This window comes from Magnolia sinica, chromosome 18, assembly GCF_029962835.1.
Source record: "Magnolia sinica isolate HGM2019 chromosome 18, MsV1, whole genome shotgun sequence".
In the NCBI taxonomy this organism is placed as follows: Eukaryota; Viridiplantae; Streptophyta; class Magnoliopsida; order Magnoliales; family Magnoliaceae; genus Magnolia; species Magnolia sinica.
The window spans coordinates 4,991,566-5,013,557 of NC_080590.1; the positions used below are offsets into that span (position 1 = coordinate 4,991,566).

Consider the following 21,992-nt stretch of genomic DNA (forward strand, 5'->3'; position numbering starts at 1 on the left):
TTCAGATGCATCCAAATTTTAGGTGGGCCCCACCAAATGCTTCTATATGTTTTAGGCATGTCTTCACGTGATTTTAGATGGTATGGCCCACTTGAGTTCAGGGCTGATTTTTGGGATATCCCATAAGTGAAATTCCTCATGGACCATCCATAAATAAGAAAAATATATTTAATGCATAACTTGCATGTAGAATTAATAATAAAAAAACGCAACACATGTTTTACCCGTCCAAGTGGTCATGAATCTCACCAAGCAGGTAACATATGCACAAGGACAACGGATGGTTAGAAAGAAGTGACCAACGCTCTATATTCAACTTACATGTCTGACCCATTTTGTATCTAGACTAGCCTGATATTTGAGCCATGGAACATCTATGGTAGAAGGTACCTGATGAATGGCTCAGATCTACCACACGCATGACAAATTAGCATGTGTGTCTCGTAAATCACCTCTTGGACTCTTACAAGTTTCTCAGGGCCGGTGCAATCGACTATACGAACCGAAGTCCTAGATCTGTTCTGAAGCTAATGAATGCTCGCGGGATATTCGCATCGGTTGGCGACATCTGGCCACTCAAAAGTGCTGAATGATTAATGCTTCATGTCCGATCTGTAGACCGTCCAAATAGGCCCCGTACGATCATCAGACGGATCTGTGGGCTCCACATGTTTCCGGTTCCACCTTAAGCTTACTGCCAACTGGTACCACTAGAGCGCACCGTGACAAATATCATTATTTACCGGAAAATCTATACACCAGTAAGAGGTTAGGACTTAAGACTGGCTAGACAATATAATTTTAAAATAACGACTCGTTAGCAGCCGTCGACTTTGGGCACTTAAAACTGAGGCCCCGTTTGTTAAATATGAAGTCTAAAGCCTGAATCTGAAATCTGAAGCTGAATCTGAAATTCGAAACCTGAATCTGAAATCTGAAGTCAAAAAACTTGTTTGGTAATTATGGCTGAAGTCTGAAAATTAAGTACTGAATTTGAAACAATCTGTTTGTTAACAAATATCTGAAATGTCTGAAATATGTTAATTTGACACATTTGCCCCTATTTCCTGTTTGGAAATATTTTACATTATAAAGAAATTATTTTTTATTAAATAAAAATAAAATTATTCTATTTAATTCAAATAAACTACGGTATGGTGCCATAAATCCTCTTGTGTGAGTGTAAGCAGCATCAACCAACCAGATAATATTTATCTACATAAAAACAAATGACATTTTCACAAAATTTCAAGTTATAATTTTACCAAGCTATATATATATATAGGATGAGGCAACAGAAATTTCTTTGTTGGATCAAGCTCAGCATCTATAAGGACCCTTGAATTATGTGTCACCCCTTCCTCTTCCTCTATAAAGTATTTGTTTATCTGTCGGGATACATGCAGAAAATAATGTTGAATGAGCTTTGTCCATTGAAAACATTTTGGGGGCCATAAAAGTTTTGAATGAAGTTGATTTTTGTTTTTTCACTTCATCTGGGCACATGTATGAACTAATCTACATATTGGATGTCAAATAAACAGTACGGTGGGCCTTAGGAGGATTTTAATGGTGGATATCCAATCACTATTATTTTCCTATGGTGGGGTCCACCTGAGATTTATACCCATTTTATTTTTTGGATAGAGAAAAAAAATGATATATAAAAATGGATGAAATACATCCATCATGGGGCCACATAGCACTGACCATCACCCACCAGGCTGGGGAGTAGCCAATCCGTTTCTATATCACACACCAGCTATATCGCTGGTGTAGAAACGTGTCGTGCGCAAGACGCTCCTTGAGGTCTCAATTTTAGGAATCAAAGGAGATCAAAGTTACATGGGCCCATAATAACGTATTTATAATATCTACACCGTTTATAAATTTTTCGAGATTATTTTAGAGCATTTTCCAAAAAAATGAATCATATCCAAAACTCAAATGGGCCACACCAAAAATAGCAGCGGGTAATGATTTTCACCGTTAAAAAATTTGCAGGCCCACTGTAACGTTTATTTTGCACCTAATCTATTCATAAGGTCAAAACTATCTGAATAAAGAGGAAAAACAAATTTTATATTAATCCGAAACTTTTGTGACCCCAAAAGGGTTTCAATGGTAGACGTTCAATCCCCTACTGCTTTTTGCAGTACTATGTGTCACGCCCCGAACTCGGAAACCGGGCTCACAAAATTCCCGATCGCCGAATCCGGCACCGACAGCCTCCGTAGAACCCCATTCTCGGATCCCGATGCCCATTCACCAGGTTCCGATCCTGGAATACTACAAGAAGGGTTTCAAATCATCAGTCTGATTCATAATGAGCATAACAAAAGCATAACCCACAAACAATAACCACAAGAACACCACCACAAAATCCACTATGATAAAAAACTTTTAGTACAATGCGGCTGAAAGGGGAAATACAATGTAACAAAAGAAGCGAAACTCCAGAAGCTCAGCTGCACGCTCCAACTACAGTGAGACTATGGCTGTGACTGCGTCCTAGCGTCACCTGCACGCATCAATCGTGCATAAGCTTATAGAAAGCTTAGAGGGTGGTGTGAGTGTGTGCGCAATACAAACGTGCTCAAAATGGAAGGTCAGAGTAATGCGGAATCATGGTGATGAGCACATGAATGCAATTAGCCGTATCAAGGCTCTGCGGTGCAAGATATGAATGCTATCGGCCATACACAGCCATGCGATGCGAGATGCAATTCAAGCATGCCAATCCTCATCATGTATCAGTACAGTTCTCATTCTAGATAATCACTGGGGTTCAATATACTCCAAATGGCACTGTCGCTCTCCTAGCCGCACAGTCCAGGTGAGCGTAAGAAACCTCACTATCCGCCTGGCCAATAGTCTGCCAAAACCTATCCGGCACGTCGATAGCTGACCCATTCGCGAGCTGGTCAAACTCAGCCTAGTATTGCCCCCTACCCTCGGGCGAGTAAGGCCACACTCCTTTCCAACCGACCACGACACAGTGGGAGACGCGGCCTCCTGGTATTCGGCCCTCATGCGCTCGTATATCCACTCGGTCTCGACGTTGGAGTCATCCTCTGGTACCATCGGGTTTAGGGATTTTCACCCAGGGACGTCTATGGCGCCCATATGCTAGAACCAAACATTTTCAGTATCCAATCCTGTCATCCATGATGTGTCTATGGAGGCTATGGCCCTGATGTCGCTAGGGCATACAGTAACTACAATCACACAAATGCAAGTGCATGAGTCACATTATCAGTCATGCAACAGTCCCGTATGTACCATGCACTTATATGGGGCAACTCCGCCTATCAGGGAGCTCATAAACAGTCTGCCTAAAGGCATATGCTATGATCGGTCACTCCTCACATCAGGCATACATATGATGCGAATGATCATGGACCTATGCTAATCATGTTATGTGGTGATGGGCTCTGATCAAAATGAAGATGGGCCTGGACGGCCTATATACTACAGGTATGGGCCTATTAATGGACCTTAGGGAGAATCATAATGCGGACATTTAACCGACATTATCCTCACCATGAGGACATCAAACCAACATTGCTCCCAAAGGACGGCCTTCCAAGAATCACACATTTCAATGGGCCTTTTGTACAACTTATTGGGCCTTGACCCATGGGCCTCTAATACATCAAATGACCTCATACATAGGTCTCACAGATACATATCAAGGTGGGCCTCAATGACGGGCCAAAATTGCATCAACATGGGCCTAGTCACACGGGCCTTACATAAATCACAGTGGGCCTCATGATATGGGCCCTAATACAAATTAAGGTGGGCCATGATATGGACCACCAATGCATGAATATGGGCCTTAATTTATCTCCAAACGGTTGGACTGTTGGATGAAACGCATGCATGATGATGGGGCCCACCATAATGCTTGTCTTCCACCCTGCCTAGGGCCCAATATAATGTTTATTTTCCACCCAACTTTAGGCCCATTATAATGTTTATTTTCCACCCAACTGTTCATAGGGTCATATGGACCAGGGTAGAGCCCATTATAATATTTATTTATCATCTAATCTATTCATAAGATCACGTGGGCCTGGATAGGGCCCACTGTAATGTTTGTTTTCCATACAACCCATTGATAGGTCGTGTGGACGAGGGGCCACTGAAATGTTTATTTTTCATCTAACCTGTTGATCAGGTCGCCCGGGCAGGGAGCCCACCAAAATGTTTATTTGACGTCTAACCCGTTATAGGGCCACCCGAATGGGGGTGGACGTGGGGCCCATCAAAATGTGGTTCCCAAATCCAGCCCATCCATTATGTGGGTCCCATCTAATTAACGGTACAGACCAAGTTTCAACAACGTTCAAAACTCAGATAGGCCCCACCAAGTGATTTTATATGTTTTGACATGTCTCCACATGATTTTAAATGGTATGGCCCACATGAATTTCGTATAAGGCTGATTTTTTTGAATGGCCCACGGACAGGGAGGTGGTCAACGAATGGACGGTGTGGATGTGCAAAATACACATCATGGTGGGGCCCACGGCTGGACGTGGATCCAGCCCGTCCGCCCGCCCTCTGGCGTCCCTGACAATGGCAGCAGCAGGCGCTGCTGCCTAGCTTTGTTGTTTTTTTTTTTTTTTTTTAAATCAGTATTTTGCAAAAACTCCTGCATGGGGCCCACAGCTGATAAATCCACTCCAGCCATCACATTCCACGGTCCAAGACCGATCAAATGAGTCTAATATATGGCCTGTTTTTGGCGAATACAGGGATCTAGGTGGTTTTCAAGGGTGATACCGCTATTTCTTATGGTATGGCCCACCTGAGAATCAGATTACCCTAAAAATTCGGCTCAACGCCTAAAATGAGCTGGAGAGGAGGATGGACGGATTGGATTGAGCACATACATCAAGGTGGGGCCTACATAGGTGGCCCACCCCAAAAAGGCAACTAACCCCTTTCTCTTTTTTTTTTTTTTGTGTTTGCTGGTACACATCCACGTCAGTGCACACACTCCACTTCCAACATCCAGCGACCAAGCTCCTGATCAGATTACTATGGTGGGTCCCACGTAGATGTGGCCCACCATCATATATGTACATAATATATATTATACTATATATATGATACATATTATAATATATATATTTTATATAACATATATGTATATACATATATATATATATATATATATATATATATATATATATATATATATAAAAGCATTGGGCCATCTAAACAATGGATGGTGTGGATCATCACCTGCAATAGAGTGGGCCACACCGTCTGATGTAGATGGACGGGGTAGATGTAACACATATTGGTGGGATCCACACCATTACAAAGAAAGAGAGAGAGATACGGTGAGACAGAGGGACCCCGCCACTATGGGCCCCTCTTGATTAAATCAAATACAACAAAATGGGTCCCACCAATAAGTGGGCCCTAAAGATAAGATTTCAACGGTGGGTCACCCACCTCGTTGGCCTCCTCCTTGATCCCTTGGCTTCAAATGCACCTTGCCTATGCCTTGGATGGTGGATGATGGGGGATTAATGGTGTGGATGAGAGATGGGAGGGTGTAGATGGAAGATGGAAGGTGGACCACACTTGTGGTTTGGGAGAGAAGTGTTGGACGTGAGAGGCTTGGTTGCTTGGAGAGATTTGAGAAAATGAGAGAGAAAATGAGAAGATGGGAGTGATATGAGGTGATGGAGTGATGGGTGTAATTAATGAAGCATGGGTTTGTTTGAAAAGTGAGTAAAAGAGGGATGGGTGAAGAGAGAGAGAGTTGACTTTGTGGAGAAAGAGGGATGGGTTGTTGTACTTGAGATAAGGTTGCATTTAATGGTTGATTGATGGGACTAATTGTAGAGATTCCCTCGAAATCCGCAACGCGCGGTGTTTCTTCGGAATAAACGCTGATCGGCATCTTCTTGCCTGGGTATCGGTTCGGTGCGCAAGTCACGGCGTTGGAACCGCGGCGATGACGCGATCGCCAAGACATAAGTTTCGGATCGAGCCGACGTCGGTGTGCGGGACCGGGCTTAGGATCGTGCGCAAACACCTGATATGGTGCGAAGGTTGCCGGAATTTGACCGGAAGGACCGCGGAAGCCAACGGAACAGTACGGACTAGGACACGGGTCTTACACTATGGTCCAATTTACTTTAGATCTATTTTATTTTTTGGCTCAAGTCTTACTACAAGCTCGCAAGATGAATGGACGGTTTGGATATAACAAATACATCATGATGCGACCCAAGTAACTTGCTGTCGTCAATACACTAGCCAATCCACTTGCAATCCCGTCCCTGACTTGGAGACAGATTGGCTACTCCACGCTACACCAGCCGGCTGGTGGGTGGTGCTCTGTGGGCCCCACTATGATATACGTGTTTCATCCATTCCGCTCATCCATTTTTATAGATAATTTTAGGGCTTGTTACAAAAAATGATAGGGATATAAATCTTAGGTGGGCTACACCACAGGAAAAAAAAATGAATGGATATCCACCATTAAAATCCTTCTAAGGCCCACTGTACTGTTTATTTGACATCCAATCTGTTGATTAGTTCATAAAGACCCAAATGAAGGGAAACAATAAATATCAATCTTATCCAAAACTTTTATGGCCCCTAAAACGTTTTTAATGGTCAATGTTCATTCAACACTATTTCTTGTAATGTGGTCCACCTGAGATGATATATAGTTCATTTTTTCTATAATACCATAACATGATATATAAAAATAGATGGATGGCATGGATGAAACACATACATCATGGTGGGGCCCACATAGCACCGATTAGCAGCCATTGGCCGGTGGCAATGGGAGTAACCAATTCGTTCCCGTCTTCTGTCCAGGACACGGATTGCGTACTGCCCCCACCCGTCCCTAGCTCCAAACGGGCAGTTCTGTGGGTGGGCCCACCGTGATGTATCTGTACATCCAAACCATCAATCCATTTTCTTATATTATTTTAAAGCATGAACACAAAAATGATGCGGATCGAATGCTCAAGTGGACCACACCAAAAATAGCAGCGGGATAATGATTTTCACCGTTAAAAAATTCTTGTACACATCCATTGTTGAAACCTTTCTAAGGGCCACTGAGATGTTATTTTTACCATCCAACCTATTTATTAGGTCATGTATACATGGATGAAGTGAAAACACAAATATCGGCTTGATCTGAAACTTCTCCATCTCTTAAGAAGTTTTTAACGGTGGACGTTCAATCTCCACCTTATGGTCCAATTAATCATTGGACCTACTTCTTTTATTGGATCACACCTTAAATTATCTGAAAAAGTTGATGGACGGTATGGATCAAACACATAAATCATGGTGGGGGCATAAAGAAGTTTCACAGGTTAAAGGTTGCCGTAGTAACTTGAGAAGGGATATTTTTGGAAGCAAAAAATTTTTATTTAATGAAAAATCACAGAGCGTATTCTGCGTTCACCATTAAGCTAGACTCCTATCACGGAAAGAATTCAGTGAAAAACCACTTAACGTATTCTGTCTTCCGCGTTAATAATGCGTTAACAAATACCACTAAACACAGAAAATTTTTCCCATTCCGTGTTAAGTGCAAAAATTCAGCGTTAACAAACACAGCCTGAGTATCTTATAACATGCATTTACTAGAAAATTTATACACCAGCAAGAGGTTAGGACTTAAAATAATTTTGAAATGACAACTCATTAGCAGCCGTCGACTTTGGACGGTTAAAAATGAGTATCTTATCACATGTTTTTATTAGAAAATCTATACACCAGCAGAGATGATATAATTTTGAAATGACGACTCATTAGCAGCCGTTGACTTTGTTACCAGCAAATCTATACACCAGTACTGGCTAGACAATACAATTTTGAAATGCCTACTCATTAGCCACCGTTTGCTTCGGACGGTTAAAACTTAGTATATGCCACGAGTTCATGAATATCAAGGACGCGGATTGCGTCCTACCCCCGCCCGGACAGTAATCCGACCGGGCAGGGCTCGGTGGGGCCCACCATGATGTAAGTGTTTTTTCCATACCATTCATCGTTTTTCTCGGATCATTCTAAGGCATGACCCCAAAATTGAGGTAGCTCGACCACAAATCGGATCAAGTTGATATTTGTGTTTTCACTTCATCCAAGTATGCATGACCTTATTAATAGGTTCGGTGGTAAAAAAAAACATCACGGTGGCCCTTAGAAAGGTTTCAATGGTGGCTGTCATTATCACTGCAGCTTCCTTTGATGTGGTCCATTGGAGCTGTGTATCTGATTCATTTTTTGTCTCATACTTTAAAATGATCTTAGAAAAGTGATGAATGGCGTGGATAAAACACTTACATCACGGTGGGCCCCACAGAGGTAGGACGCACTCCGTGTCCGAATATCAAAGGTCATATTTACCGTAAGCATCAATCAAACAACTTCCCTTTGACGATCCCCTCTTGCAAATGGTATCTTCTCTATCTACGACTTTCCTTATGGTATAAGAAATAAAACTGATTTAAAATACCGTAAGTGTATTTTTTATTGTTTTTAATTTCTTTAGATTTGTAAGGCTGTAAATGGGTCAGATTTGAGTATGATCCTAGCGTACAATGCTTGGATTGATGCCGCCCTGGGTAGTAGCTGGTTGGGCACCCTCACCTGATAAACCTATATTTTATGGTGGACCCGAACTGCACGGAACATTACTGAGTCCGAAAATATTTGAATCTGGACAATCGTCTAAAATCGGGCCGGATCCTTTGAGATCTGGAAATTAACAGTCCATTCGAATGGAAGCGGATTGGGTACTGAGTAACTCAGTAGGCTTAGCTTTCGGAGTAAACCCTGTGGGGCCCACTGTGGTTATGTATTTTATCCACTCAGTCCATCCATTTTATCAGATAAATTTAGGGCTTGCCCAACAAGTGAAGCTTATCCAAAGCTCAAGTGGACCACACCATTGGAAAACAGTGGGATAATGATTTCCACCATTGAAAACTTCCTAGGGCCCACAGTGATGTTTATTTTTCTTTGAACCTGTTCATAAGATCATATGGACGTGGATATAAGGAAAACACAAATATTGGCTTGATCCAAAACTTCTGTGGTCCCCAAGAATTTTCAAGCCTTATACATTCAATTCACACTGTTTCCTGTGGTGTGGTCCACTTGAGCTTTGGATATCTTTCAATTTTGGGCTCAACCCTCAAAATCAGCAAGAAAAATGGATAGATGGTGTGGATAAACCACATACATTCACAGTGGGCCCAGCAGAGTTTACTCGGTGGGATGAAGCATAGTGAGTGCCTCAATGGACAATCCGAAATAATTAAAAGAGACATACACCCTTGATTTGAGCCACCATGATCAATATATGAAATCCACTCTAACTATTACATTTTAGAAAAAAATTTAGGCCCATGTCCCAAAAATCATACCCGTTGTAATTTACATGGGCCATGCTATTGGAAAGAGTTTTGAGGCAAGCGTTGTGCCGTACATTCATTCTAATCACGTGGTTAACCTAAATTATAAGTGATGCTGATTTTTAAGTCCTTAACTTAACATGAGGTGATACACTTGGTGGTCAGGGTGGATTTTACATGAACTCATTTAATTCATGACTAAAGATAATATAATGATAATCATATTAGGTAGCTTTTTGAAAATCTCTTTGAAAAGATACTGAAATGTAAATTCTAGATTAGCAAAGTAGTTTTTTTTTTTTTTTTCATGCATGTACTGATTCTTCATTATTATTATTATTATTTTAGCAAAATTACGTGCCTGTATGTTGATTAGATACCAAGGGTACGGCAATGTCAAATCAAAATGTTATGACACTCACCAAATGCACTTTTAAGTATGCTAGTTACAAAATAAATTTATAAATAAATAAATGAAAGAAGAAGAAGGGAAAAAGAAGAAGTTATATAATAGTTCGGAGTGACGGCATTGAAAAACTACTTGTAAACAAACTTCCATTGGTCCAAATTTAACAGAAAGACTGTCCATTTCTGAGATAGTCAAGATAATTCATATTGAATGATTCTTAGGCTACCATTCATGCTGGCCCCCACTCAAATGATTAATCTGCATATGACAAGTGTTCGGCAGCAATACACTGTGCTGACAATGTGGGGGTTTTGGTGCATGGTCCACCCATGGTGGGACCCATCATTAATATATTAATGTTTGATCAGTGAACGGTGGGCTTCACTAGTGCAAACTGAAACTGACCTTGAGTGGAAATTGGGTGGAGCATTTTATAATACCTATAATTAGTTTATTTATTTATTATAGGTTGTTGTGGTTGAGCCTGCACGCTCGAACATAAAATGTCTGTCACTTTCTATTGTGTCACCTAGCAGTCTCATTTTTGGGACATTTGGCAAACGTGGATGAGATCCAAGCCGATCATCGGATAGGCCCTAGCTTGGATGCACTATATTTCCAAAATCACAAGGATTGAATGATCGACCCAAAAACTTAGATTAGATTTTATTTTGTGAGAGAAAATGGAGAGTCCAAGGAACTTTGGTTCACCTTTTGCTATGATCTGTGGTGAGATGGGCCAAGTTTTCTAGGTCCAAACACGCCCCATTAGAGTTATTTGATCCTATGGCAAGAGTAAAAAAGGATGATTCACAGGCACTCAAATTAAACTGTCCACATCATGGTATCCGCTGCAGCGAGGTTATAAAGCTGAAATAATATCCATTTAATGAATCTAATCCCTGGTTTATGAAAATCCATTTGTTTTGACTTCATTATTTTGCATGTTGACCTCCCATTAGAATTATTAAGGGATCACTTTCTATAAACCATCTAGATTGAGGCCTGCTATTTGGATCATGTAATTTACATTACACGTGTCACATATGCAAGTTGGGAGTGCTTGCGTATAATCCATCCCACTCTGCCAGAATAACTTGGGTGTGTTCAAATAACTTGGGTGGAAATGGACCAGGAGGCCCAGTCCTGTTGGGCCAGGGGCTAGCCCCTAAACTTGCCCTAAGAGCTGGGCGGGGGCTTTAAAACCAGGAGCACTTATTGGGCTGGTCTGGGCCCATCCACTGATGATGGCCCTGCTTAGCTCACTGGCCTGGTCCAATCATCAAGCAAGTCACTTTTATCCAGAAAGAATGGACTGTTTAAAGATACTTGAATTATGGTCGAGGCTAGGGCTAACCATACCAGGCCTGTTGCCAACCGTCCAAATATCATGCATTATGGTAATCATGACCAGGTCGTGGAGCAGCTCAAAGGACCAATGACCATGACCATTCGCAACTTGATTTGGATATGACCTTTTAGACATTACCCACGAGCCCACCTGCGAGTCTGGAAGCCCTGATGGAATGCCGGCCTTATCTTTCAGACATCTTGTTCTCACTGTTGTTAGAGGTCCAATATTTGTTTACCAGAGTTATGATATAACAATTCCAAATAGGGACAGTGGGGCCAGTCAATGATATGAAAAAAAAAAAAAAGGACCATTGAATGGTAGGAATCCCCCGTAGATTTCACATGACCCAAAAATAACCATGACATGACAGCCATGCAATATAGGCCACACAAAATGGTGGGTAAGAGAAGAAAGGGTCCTGCCATCCATTTTCTGAGAATTCATTTTGATTGGTTCTGATCATCCAATCACGGTAGTGTTAGCCCATGTAGTGGATAATTACTAAATGGTTTATCATGATCATGGTCATACCTAACTAAGGTCCTATTTGGGTGTGCACAACGATGAGCAAGATGGAAACTAGGCCTGGCAATGGGGGTTCGGTTTGGGTTGGGGTCTGCCCGAGCCCAGGCCATTTAATAAACAGATGAAGAAATCCGTCCCTAACCTGACAACCCATTACCCAGTGACTCAACCCAACCCAACCAGCTCAAATTTTCTACAGCCCAAACCTGACCCAACGGATTTAATTCCAGTACATGTAGAGCACGTGAACCATCTCAACTAGCTGAACCAGAGGCGTTCATTATTCATTATGTAGAGCATGTGAACCAATACATTCAAACAAGCACCGTATATATACGTGTAAATACCCCGTAACGTTTGATCTACCATCCTACTCAGTATCAATCATCTGTATTATGATTTTGAGACAATCTGGTTGCTTCAGTAGCTCGAATGCACGGTTTATGTCATCCAATCGGACTTCATGTGTTACAAGCTCGTCCAGCTGGATTTCCTGTAAAGTAGTATTTGTTCTTGTTAGAAGTAATTCATGACATTTCCTATACAGATGTTATGCATGCTTTCCTTGCGTAGGTACTAGGCACAATGACAAACACCGTTTTCCTGAATCTTTCAGAATATTTGAATTTTGAGGTTTTTCTCAATATTATTGCGAAAGTCTCTACAAAATTTTTGGCATTTCCCACTTGAATGTACCTACTCTGTCCTTGAGTAGGTCATACATGCTAAAGAAATAAACATTTAAGAGGAGTGAGTCAATAGTCTACATTCAATATGCATGGGTTGGGTTGCCTAATCAAGGATTGGATCCATGTATCTATAGGATACAAGTCTTGTGAATAATGAAGTCAGATTAACTGGGAATAAAATGACTTGAGCCCAGGCCTAGCCTGAAAATTGATATGGCCATGCATTCCGTGCTGAAGCTCGGTCCATGGGCCCAGTGATGGGTCGAAGCAGGGTTGGGCTCATTGGGCTTAGCACGTGGCCAGCCCATTACTACCCATGCGGTGACATGGCCGTCCTGTGGGCAACCACATTGAGAGTGGAAATCTTGTTGAGTTTAACATACCTTATTTACGCATTTCTGAATGATATGAGGTAGGTCAGAGCAAGGTCGGATGCCGCCGAAGATGGAACCTTTCAGTGTCCTGCCTGTTACGAGGGAGAGGAAATTAACGGGCACCGTCATCTCCGTGGCTGCACCTATCACGATCGCCACTCCTCTTCCCTAATCACCACCAAATAAGGCCACACAAAATAATAATCACTAAATGTTAATGATGTTTAAATGCCCAAATTGGGGGACTTATTTTATATAAGTTAGAGGTGTATTGGATACTGTTAGGGGTGACAATGGGTTAGACAGGCCCGCTGGCTAAATGGCTTGACCCAGTTGTGAGGCAGGTTGTGGTCAAGCTAAATGGGTAGCTGGTTGTGCCTGGTCTTGAAATGTGACCCATTTAAGTAAATGAATCGGACTCTGGGTTGAATTCTACCCATTCCAACCATAGTTTTAAAACTTGAAAAAACTAGATTCGACTCAACGTGCAGCCAGGTTGTGTTGACTCTACTTGAATTAGCCTTTACTGGACTTGACCGAATATGTAATAATTAAACTAATATTATCAATATATATTTCAAAAGTTGTATATTATAAATACAAAGATAATAAAGGCTTAAGCAAACAAATGATCCTTAGCATGACTTAGAGCGCTGCTCCATTTATTTTTATTTTTCCTTAAAAGCACTTAGAAGCTGAGTGACTTGCTTTGATCTGTATTGAGTCAAATCAAGTTGATGAGGGTTAGGCTTCCAACCAAATTTCATAATGACTCATCTTGAAATTTTGCCGAGTTGGGTCGACTCAGCAGAGTTTCGAGTCGAGTTACTGAGTTTTAGAAATATGATTCCGACCTGCCCATCTAAGTTATCAATGGGCTGGGTCAGATGATCTGCTGGTCCAATCCCATTAGAACGTTGACACAAATAAACACATACATGCATACATATTTATACACTCACCAGTTGGGTTGGGTTGGGTTGATCTTCGAGTCTCATTTTTCATTCTTAGACCTGAGCTAGGTCGTGCTAGGTTAGGTTGGGTCAATTGACTCAATTACAATTAAATCGGTCTGGTTGAGCTGGAGGATAATAGGTCCAAGTCGTCCAAGTAGAGCAAGGGCCAAAGTCTAATTCAATCCATTCCCAAACCTACATATATAAAGCCCACCCAGCCCGTCCTGGGTCCAGTTGATCGGCCAATCAATCAGGCTCATTGGATTGATCCTTCAACGAATTCCACTCATGGATTCGGTCCGGAAATTCTTCAACCCGGCCCAGTTGCCAGCCGCCAACAGGTGTCTCTACATGGCGTACGTGCAACTAATGCACTAAGAATGCTGCACACGTGTGTCAATCCTACCGTCCCATAGATATCAAAGACACTTATCTCTCGGGCCTACATATCAGTACTTTTCGGACTACCTATTCGATGGTAATGGATTTTCATATCAACCCAGTTCATTGCATGGTTCTGAGACTCCGACAAGTCCGGCATGCCTCATCCGAGTGGATTGACACTGGATTGTACCTAATCCCAGTTCAACACCACGACTCACCCCTGTAAGAATTCTATGTGGGTCTTATTGATCAATGGTCTAGATTGTCCTAAGGGTTGGATAATGTGACTGAGTGCACCAGTAGACCCCACTAAGTTGTGATGTTTCTAGAATTCTTGTAAAGGGTATAATGCTATGGCATTAATACACAGACAATATATAAGTGGGTTGGGATTACTAAATTTGTGTGGAACCATAGGGAGAGGAGTTTTGATGGATTTCAAACTCATATGCCCTCTATAGATATAAGAATAGGATTGGTCCCAAATCCAACACCATCGACAGAAGTAATGATTTCATCGGAACTTCTCTAAGGGTGTAAGGAGAGGAAGATTCCAACACACGATCAACAACAATGGCGTCCCAACAAAGTAAGCTATCTAGCCCTTTTGATTCTTATATCTGATGTACAGAAATGTCATTTTGCAATTCCGCAATCAGATCTTACAACCCCAACTAACTCAAGTTGGGATGATTCACCCTGACTCTGGCACAACAGGACTCAAGACTGAAAAAGTCCCTAAGTTTTTTCACCATGGTTTGTGGAGTTGGATCTTGTAGCAGAGAACAAGGCATTACATGTATTAAAAAAAATTGTGTTCAATGCCAGTGTTTAATCATGTGGAGATGGTAAGCAACTTCGGTTTTAAGTGCATACAATAGGTTCTTTCCTCGGTGTTAGGTCCCAAGGCCAAAATTCAAATAAATCCACAGCTTAGGTGGGCCACACAACACGGAACAATGGAGATGTAGTGGAAACCATAGGTTAATGTGTGGGGTCACCGTGGTGTTGACGTAGGGACAAACGTGATGAGGTCGAGCACCGTCCTCTTCAAGGATAACTACTCCGAATCTATGGAGCTTCTCTGGACTCCTCACAGAGACTCCTCGAATCCACAGGAAAAAAAAAGAAGCAAGAAAATATAAATAAACTATATAAAATTCGTAATTTGATTAATGAATGAAATAAACGAGTTCACAGCCCTTTAAATAGGGATGCTAAGCCTTAAGAGAAATTTAGGAAACAACTAAAACTCTTATAACTCGCAACTTACTATAAATATTAAACTTACTATTTATAGATGGTCATGATGTCTACTAGTGCGCATAGTTTTCAGCCAAAAATAATAAGTGTCCTATTTGGCTAAACCACGACGTCCTCCTAATTATTCATGTTGGGTGCAACTCCTAAAGCCTAATGGATGAAGAGTTATACTGAAAATAAAACTTACTATAAATAATAAAAAATGAAATTAAAATGGGAATTCAACCGTCATTCTAGTGGTATTTCGTAAATTCGGTGTTCCCCTGAATCATTTTGGGCCAAGAGGGCCTTTTTTAAAATCCATTTGGCCATTAAACTGCCCAATTCGACCCAACTTGGGTTCTTTCTTAAATTTTAATCTTAATAATTTAAAAAAGAAGTGAGAATTAGTCCTCCCTTTGTGATTTCAAGCTTGTTGCTAACTCAACCCGATAACTCATTCCGACCGGGCGAAGTTATGGGCTTTTTTTAGTTCCGGTTCGGCCGGGAAGTTCCAATGTTTCCCCATTGGCCAAATCTTTATCTTAAAATTTAAAACCCATCAATGTGATTTTCAAGAAATGTTGCATCCACAATGAAGCTCATAACATGGACGGTCTGGATTGAGCTAAACTTAAGGCTTGCTTGTTGGGACATGAAATAAAGAGGGCAATTTCGTCATATTAGTGGACATACCGTTGCCGTTGAATTAAGGGCTTCGTTAATCAAGGGAGACACGCCCGTACATTCGAAGCTGTAGTCGACTCCCGCACCGCCAGTCATCTCTTTGATAGCCTCTGACACGGATTTGTCTACTTCAACAGGGTTAATAAAGTCCGTCATCCCAAAAACTTTCCCTTTCTCTCTCTTTCTTTCGTTCAAATCCACGCCTATTATTTTGGTTGCTCCAAACGTTCGTGCTGCGTCTACCACCTGCGAACACATGAGCTGGGTCGGCTGATTTCTTTTTGACTAAAATAACCCTAGTAATTAACAAAATGTCCCAAGGCCATGTTTGAATACATATATTTCTCAAAAATAAAAAATAAAAATTATGAGCTACAATGGTTATTTTTATGAGCATCATTGGACCATAAACTTTACATTTAAGAATTTTATTTGGATGGTCTATAAAAATCTCATTTTTATAAAACATTAACCACTTAATTTCTTGTATTCGAGAATTTAAACTATAGAAAAGGGCAATAAATACTTTTTGAAATTCTTCATTTTCTTTGTTACATCCAACCACTCTAAGCCATCTACTTGCATTGGAGAATCCAAACATGATGGAGAATCTTCCAAAGCGGTTTGTCAAAGGTCACAAGCCGCTTTGCCTTTTAAACTAGCAGGTCACGTTAGGCATTGGGCTACCATGTAAAAATCACACTAATTGAACCACCTGATCATTAACCTACAAGAAGCTACCTAATTAATACAGAATTTATAGTCCAATACTTTTTAGTTTTTTTCTAAAGGATGCCTCATTAGCAATATGCTTATCATTCTACTGCCTTCATTATAGCCACCATGCTAGCAAATGGGTGGGCGGCTTGAGTGGGACCAATGTGAAGTTTATGTAAAATCCACTCCAACCTTCAGCTGTGTTACCCCATGTTAGCTTGAGGACCTAACAATCAGCTTCATCCCTGATTCAGGTGGACCACATGATTGAAAAAGGTAGTGAGTCCCATTGTGAAGTTTATGTAAAATCCACTCCAACCATTAGATGTGTCACCCATGTTAGTCGAAGAGCCCAACAATCAGCTCCATCTGTGATTCAGGTGGACCACATGATTGTAAAGGGCAATGCTCGCCCTTCAAATTGTTTCCATTAATGTGGGCCACATGAATCATTGATGGGTATGATTTTTAGGCCACATGTATACATTTTTGTGTGGAATCTAGTGGTTGGAGTGGATTTTATATAATTATCACGGTAAGCATTATAAAAATCAAGAGTGAAGGTCTCTCTTCCCATTTTTTATTTTTTTTATTTTTTATTGTTATTATTTTTTTTTTCCGATGTGCCTCACGAGAGTCAAATGAGAGCCTATTTTTTTTTTCCCTTTTTGTTTTATTTTTCATTTTTTCTGTTTATGTTTATTGTTTTTTTTTTTTTTGCCTTTGGGTCTAATACAAGACTTAAGTATCTAATGGTTAGCGTGGATCTTAGGCAAACTTCACGGTGGCTAATCAAAATCAAGAGCTGTGTCGCCTACTAATTCTCTTTTTTTCTTTTTCTTTTTCCAAAATAATCTCCCCGCAAAAATGGAGTGCATTCCCATACTTGATTTGGGGGGAGAGCCATTGAGATGTGTATGTGAAATCTACTTGGACTATTGGATGTGTAATCTTAACTTAGGTCTACTTTCACTATTGGATGTGTAATCATAGTATATATCGGTCCACAGCTATCAAATTCTGAATTGAATACCTTACCAACTAAGGGATGTAAACAAATAGTGGGTCCCTCCAATTAAAACATTTGGGAGAGAGAGTGTACCCTTGATTTTTATAAGACCCATCGATAATGATATGAAATCCACTCCAACCATCATATGTGGCACTAAAATTTATGCATGAGGCCTAAAATTCAGGCCCATCCATGATTCCACTAAGCCATACCAAGGGAAATAGTTTGAAGAGCAACCATTGCCTTGTACATCGTTTTCATGTGATCCACTTGAATCACATATGGGATGATTTTTGGGTGGTTGGGCTAACATGAGGTGGTGTGTTCTATCCAAGCAGCCAACCCATTTGCTAGCATGCCCACTCAACTAACTGTTAAAGAAATGCTAGTAGAATCATAATTATATGGATTTGGAGCTAGCTTTTTGAAAACTCTTTCAAAAGATAAGTGAAAATAAATGGTTTTCTTATATATATATATATATATATATATATATATATATATATATATATATATATATATTATTTATAAAATTTTATCTCCCACCATTTAAAGATGGCGGGCTAGAGCTAGCAAGAATTTCAAAATGTGAATTTTCAACATCTCATTTTGAACTGTGTTTTTTGAAGATTCCCACAACTATATTTAGATGATTATCTGAGCACTATAGTTCCACCCAGCATGAAATGAATCAGCGATAGATTTAAGTGCAGGAACAGAGAGTGTCTGTTTCAAACTACAGACACCTAAGAAGCGAAAGCCAAGCGTTAATCGGATTTTGTGGTGTACCACTGACCTGGTGGCTGAGATTTGATTTGGCCATGTGTCGCTGTTGTATATCTGGCTTACTACATACAAACTTTTTTGAGAACCCATCATACGTGATGTGGATCCAAAATCTGAACCGTTCATGTGAAGCAGCACCTCGTGAAACCCCCCAGGACCAAGTTTTACTTTGATCTAAAACTTTTATGGGCCATGAAAAATGAAAACAATTTCCTCCCTTGATTTGCATTTCTCTTTGCTATTGCCCACCAGAATTTTAGATCAGGGTGAAAATTTGTCACAGGAGGTTTCATGGGATTCCACATCACATGGACCGTTCAAATTAGACACCCATGACATGTGTGCAAAGGTGCGCACGTGTATAGGTGCGCAGGGGAGCATGACTCTATATAAATATATCCCGTAAAAAAATGATCCTGACTGCTATATGAAAACAGGTTAAACCAAAATTGTGGGTCATCTATTTATCAGCGCCCATCAAGGATTGCCCAGGCTATCAATGGATCACTTCCATCTGCCAATCATAACAATTCCATCAATGACCTGGAAAATAGAAGGCTATGGAAAGGGCAGAAGTATGGATTGTTAGGCTGGTCCCATCGGTGTTGATTTTTCCATGATAGCCCATGAAATGTAAGTTGGATAAAATAGATATGGACGGTCCAGATGGGCTGATTAGAGTGTCCAACCGTTTCAATAGCAATCCACGCACAGCTATATTTAGTCGATTCCATGTGACCGTTACCCATAAAAGTAAAAAACACGTACCCCCATTCCAACTGCTCCGAGCCCAAAAACAGCAACGCTGGATCCCTTCTGGACCCGGGCCTCCCTCCATGCTCCACCGAATCCAGTGGTGAAGCCGCAGGAGATGAGGCTGGCATGATGTAGAGGCACCCTTGGATCAATCTTCACGACATAGTTAGCATTCATCACTGTGTACTCGGACCATGTGGAGCAACTGAACATATGGTAGAGCTTTTGCCCTTTAACTGACATTCTCGTCCTGCCGTCGGGCATCAGACCGTCCAATGTGATGGGGTACTTCTCGCACAAGTTGGTCCTCTCAGATCGGCAGTTGTTGCACTCCTTGCACTCTCCAATGTAAGCTGGGATGACCATTTCCCCTTCTTTGAATTCTGTCACACCTTCACCAACACTCTCCACCACACTGGAAACATTTGAGTTCTAATTTAATAGTCTAGGTAGAAAATGCATAGGATTTTCCATCTTATTTAGGGCATGACTTCCATGCGTGTACTGCGCACCAAGAGTTTGGTAGGTGCATACATCTCCCACCATTTAAAGATGGCGGGCTAGAGCTAGCAAGAATTTCAAAATGTGAATTTTCAACATCTCATTTTGAACTGTGTTTTTTGAAGATTCCCACAACTATATTTAGATGATTATCTGAGCACTATAGTTCCACCCAGCATGAAATGAATCAGCGATAGATTTGAGTGCAGGAACAGAGAGTGTCTGTTTCAAACTACAGACACCTAAGAAGCGAAAGCCAAGCGTTAATCGGATTTTGTGGTGTACCACCGACCTGGTGGCTGAGATTTGATTTGGCCATGTGTCGCTGTTGTATATCTGGCTTAGTCAAGCTCATACTCAGAACTAACAACTTTCAAAGGCCCCTCTAACAGTGAAATGTGGTCCAATTAAATCCAACCATATCAGGTCACTATGGACGTCGGTGGTGGCAGGGTTACCATGCAATCCATGTCCATGTAAGGTACCCATTGCATACCCGGACACGGATTGGATACTGCCATGCCTGTTCCAGCAGGTCATTACAGATGCCGCAGGATTTGATTGTAGGCCACTGTCAGAGATGGCCCAATCGAGTATATGCTCTGCTCTGCTCGATGGAACAACTTTCAAACAAGCATTGTGTGGGCTCTGTGTTTTTTTATAATGGCTTTCCGTCCAATCAAATGCCACAACATCACGTTCTTTGGATCTTTCAACAAAGGTATACTCAATTGGTGAATATAGGATTGCTTCATCAGGCCGAAATTTTTTTATAGAGATACGGTCAATCCACAACGTGGCCCACAAGTTGGATGGTTTTGATAGCTGCGTATGAGTGCCACGGGAGGAGGATCAATCACTACCATTTTCAAAACTATGGGAGCGAGAGGTCTTACCCGACACCTTCATGTCCTAATACTCTGGGAAACGCTGGCTGTATATCAGAAAGAGGAGCCACAGATTAGTACCTTTCATAATTCAAAATTTGATTTAATTTAATTTAATTTTTTTTAAAGACTCTTCTCCTCTGAGTCGACTCGACCAGATTTCACCAAGACTCAGTAGACATTCGATCTGGTCATGACTCGATCAGACTCGAGAAACCTTGACTCAACTTGAAAAGACTGGCAAAACTGAACAAAATCCAGAAAAAAAAAATGACAAACTCGAATATTTAACATACACACACACACACAGTTGCATTCGTTTTCCTCCATTCTGACTGAGGATCCAGCGTGCATCGCCACCTACAGTGATGATCCCATGATTTGAACCATTCATATTCTTGCGACTATCATAAACAGGTAAGTATCTCCTAATAAGCTTCAGTGATGATCTAAAACCGTTGATTTTGAGAGTTCAATCAGAGCCCATTCAAAATTTTCTTTAAATTGTTTTAACTTCATCCACAGATAGTGATGGTCGCAATGGTGGCCCATAAATCATAGATTGTGCCCATTGATCATGTGGGCCCAATGAGCAGCAGCACACACACGCTGGATCGTGAGTCTCAATAGAGGCAAAGTAAATTCTTCCCAATTCCCTGTATTTGGTTGAGAAAAGAATGGAAGTGCTTGTGATTTGGGGCTGAGAAAGAGGGAAAATAAATTCTTATTTAATGCATATTCCATTTCCAGCGGTGTGCCAAATCACAATCTGGCGGTTCACCCAAACACCACCTTAAACACTTGGAAGAAGAAGGTGAGTGTACAAACTATAGGGATGCCTTTCGAATATAGGACGTCTGTGTGGCAGAGGCTTGAACATAGTATCTTGATTCGAACTTCTAATGGTCCAGGTGCGTCTACTTGGATCTCTTCTATTCTTAGAGGCTGATTAGGTGCCCAACATACAGCCGCTGAAATTTCCAAAACAAAAAAAATAATAATAATAAATAAATAAAATCAAAATGGGCTTATTTTTGTTATCCAAGGAGATGAAGATGGAAGATTGGACAGATGATGTAGCTTACCTTTGCATGTTATAGCTTGTAAGACCCTCTTGGCCACAGCTGGGGACCGGTTTTCACTAGGATTCATGGCTGGGATTAGAGAAATGGTGGGGGTTGGTGAGAATAAGGATGTCTGAATGGTCTTTATAGAGAGAGAGAGAGAGAGAGAGAGAGAGGCGGCAGTTGACCAAAGCAACCAAGCACTAGGGTGCCAGTTACGGCTGTAC

At 41.1% G+C, this 21,992-nt stretch overlaps 1 protein-coding gene across 1 annotated transcript; it reads right to left on the reverse strand.

The window, feature by feature from the left end:
• Nucleotides 1-11,946: 11,946 nt before the first annotated feature.
• LOC131232842 (8-hydroxygeraniol oxidoreductase-like) lies at nucleotides 11,947-21,945 on the reverse strand. The gene is made up of 7 exons (XM_058229332.1): nucleotides 21,787-21,945; nucleotides 21,530-21,672; nucleotides 20,711-20,748; nucleotides 19,326-19,728; nucleotides 16,052-16,288; nucleotides 12,783-12,941; nucleotides 11,947-12,203 (listed from the first exon to the last, which is right to left on the reverse strand). Exons 1-7 carry the CDS (start codon nucleotides 21,851-21,853, stop codon nucleotides 12,081-12,083), a joined length of 1,170 nt encoding a protein of 389 aa, XP_058085315.1. The 5' UTR covers nucleotides 21,854-21,945; the 3' UTR covers nucleotides 11,947-12,080.
• Between the last annotated feature and the right edge of the window lie 47 nt (nucleotides 21,946-21,992).

What these genes read in the sequence shown, in the direction of transcription:
- LOC131232842 (XM_058229332.1), bottom strand. Translation starts at nt 21,853, where the DNA reads ATGAATCCTAGTGAAAACCGGTCCCCAGCTGTGGCCAAGAGGGTCTTA. An exon ending in ATTCGAAAGGCATCCCTATA is followed by an intron (nt 20,749 to 21,529) that starts GTTTGTACACTC and finishes TCTGATATACAG; the next exon opens with CCAGCGTTTCCCAGAGTATT. An exon ending in TTCAGAAATGCGTAAATAAG is followed by an intron (nt 12,204 to 12,782) that starts GTATGTTAAACT and finishes ACTACTTTACAG; the next exon opens with GAAATCCAGCTGGACGAGCT.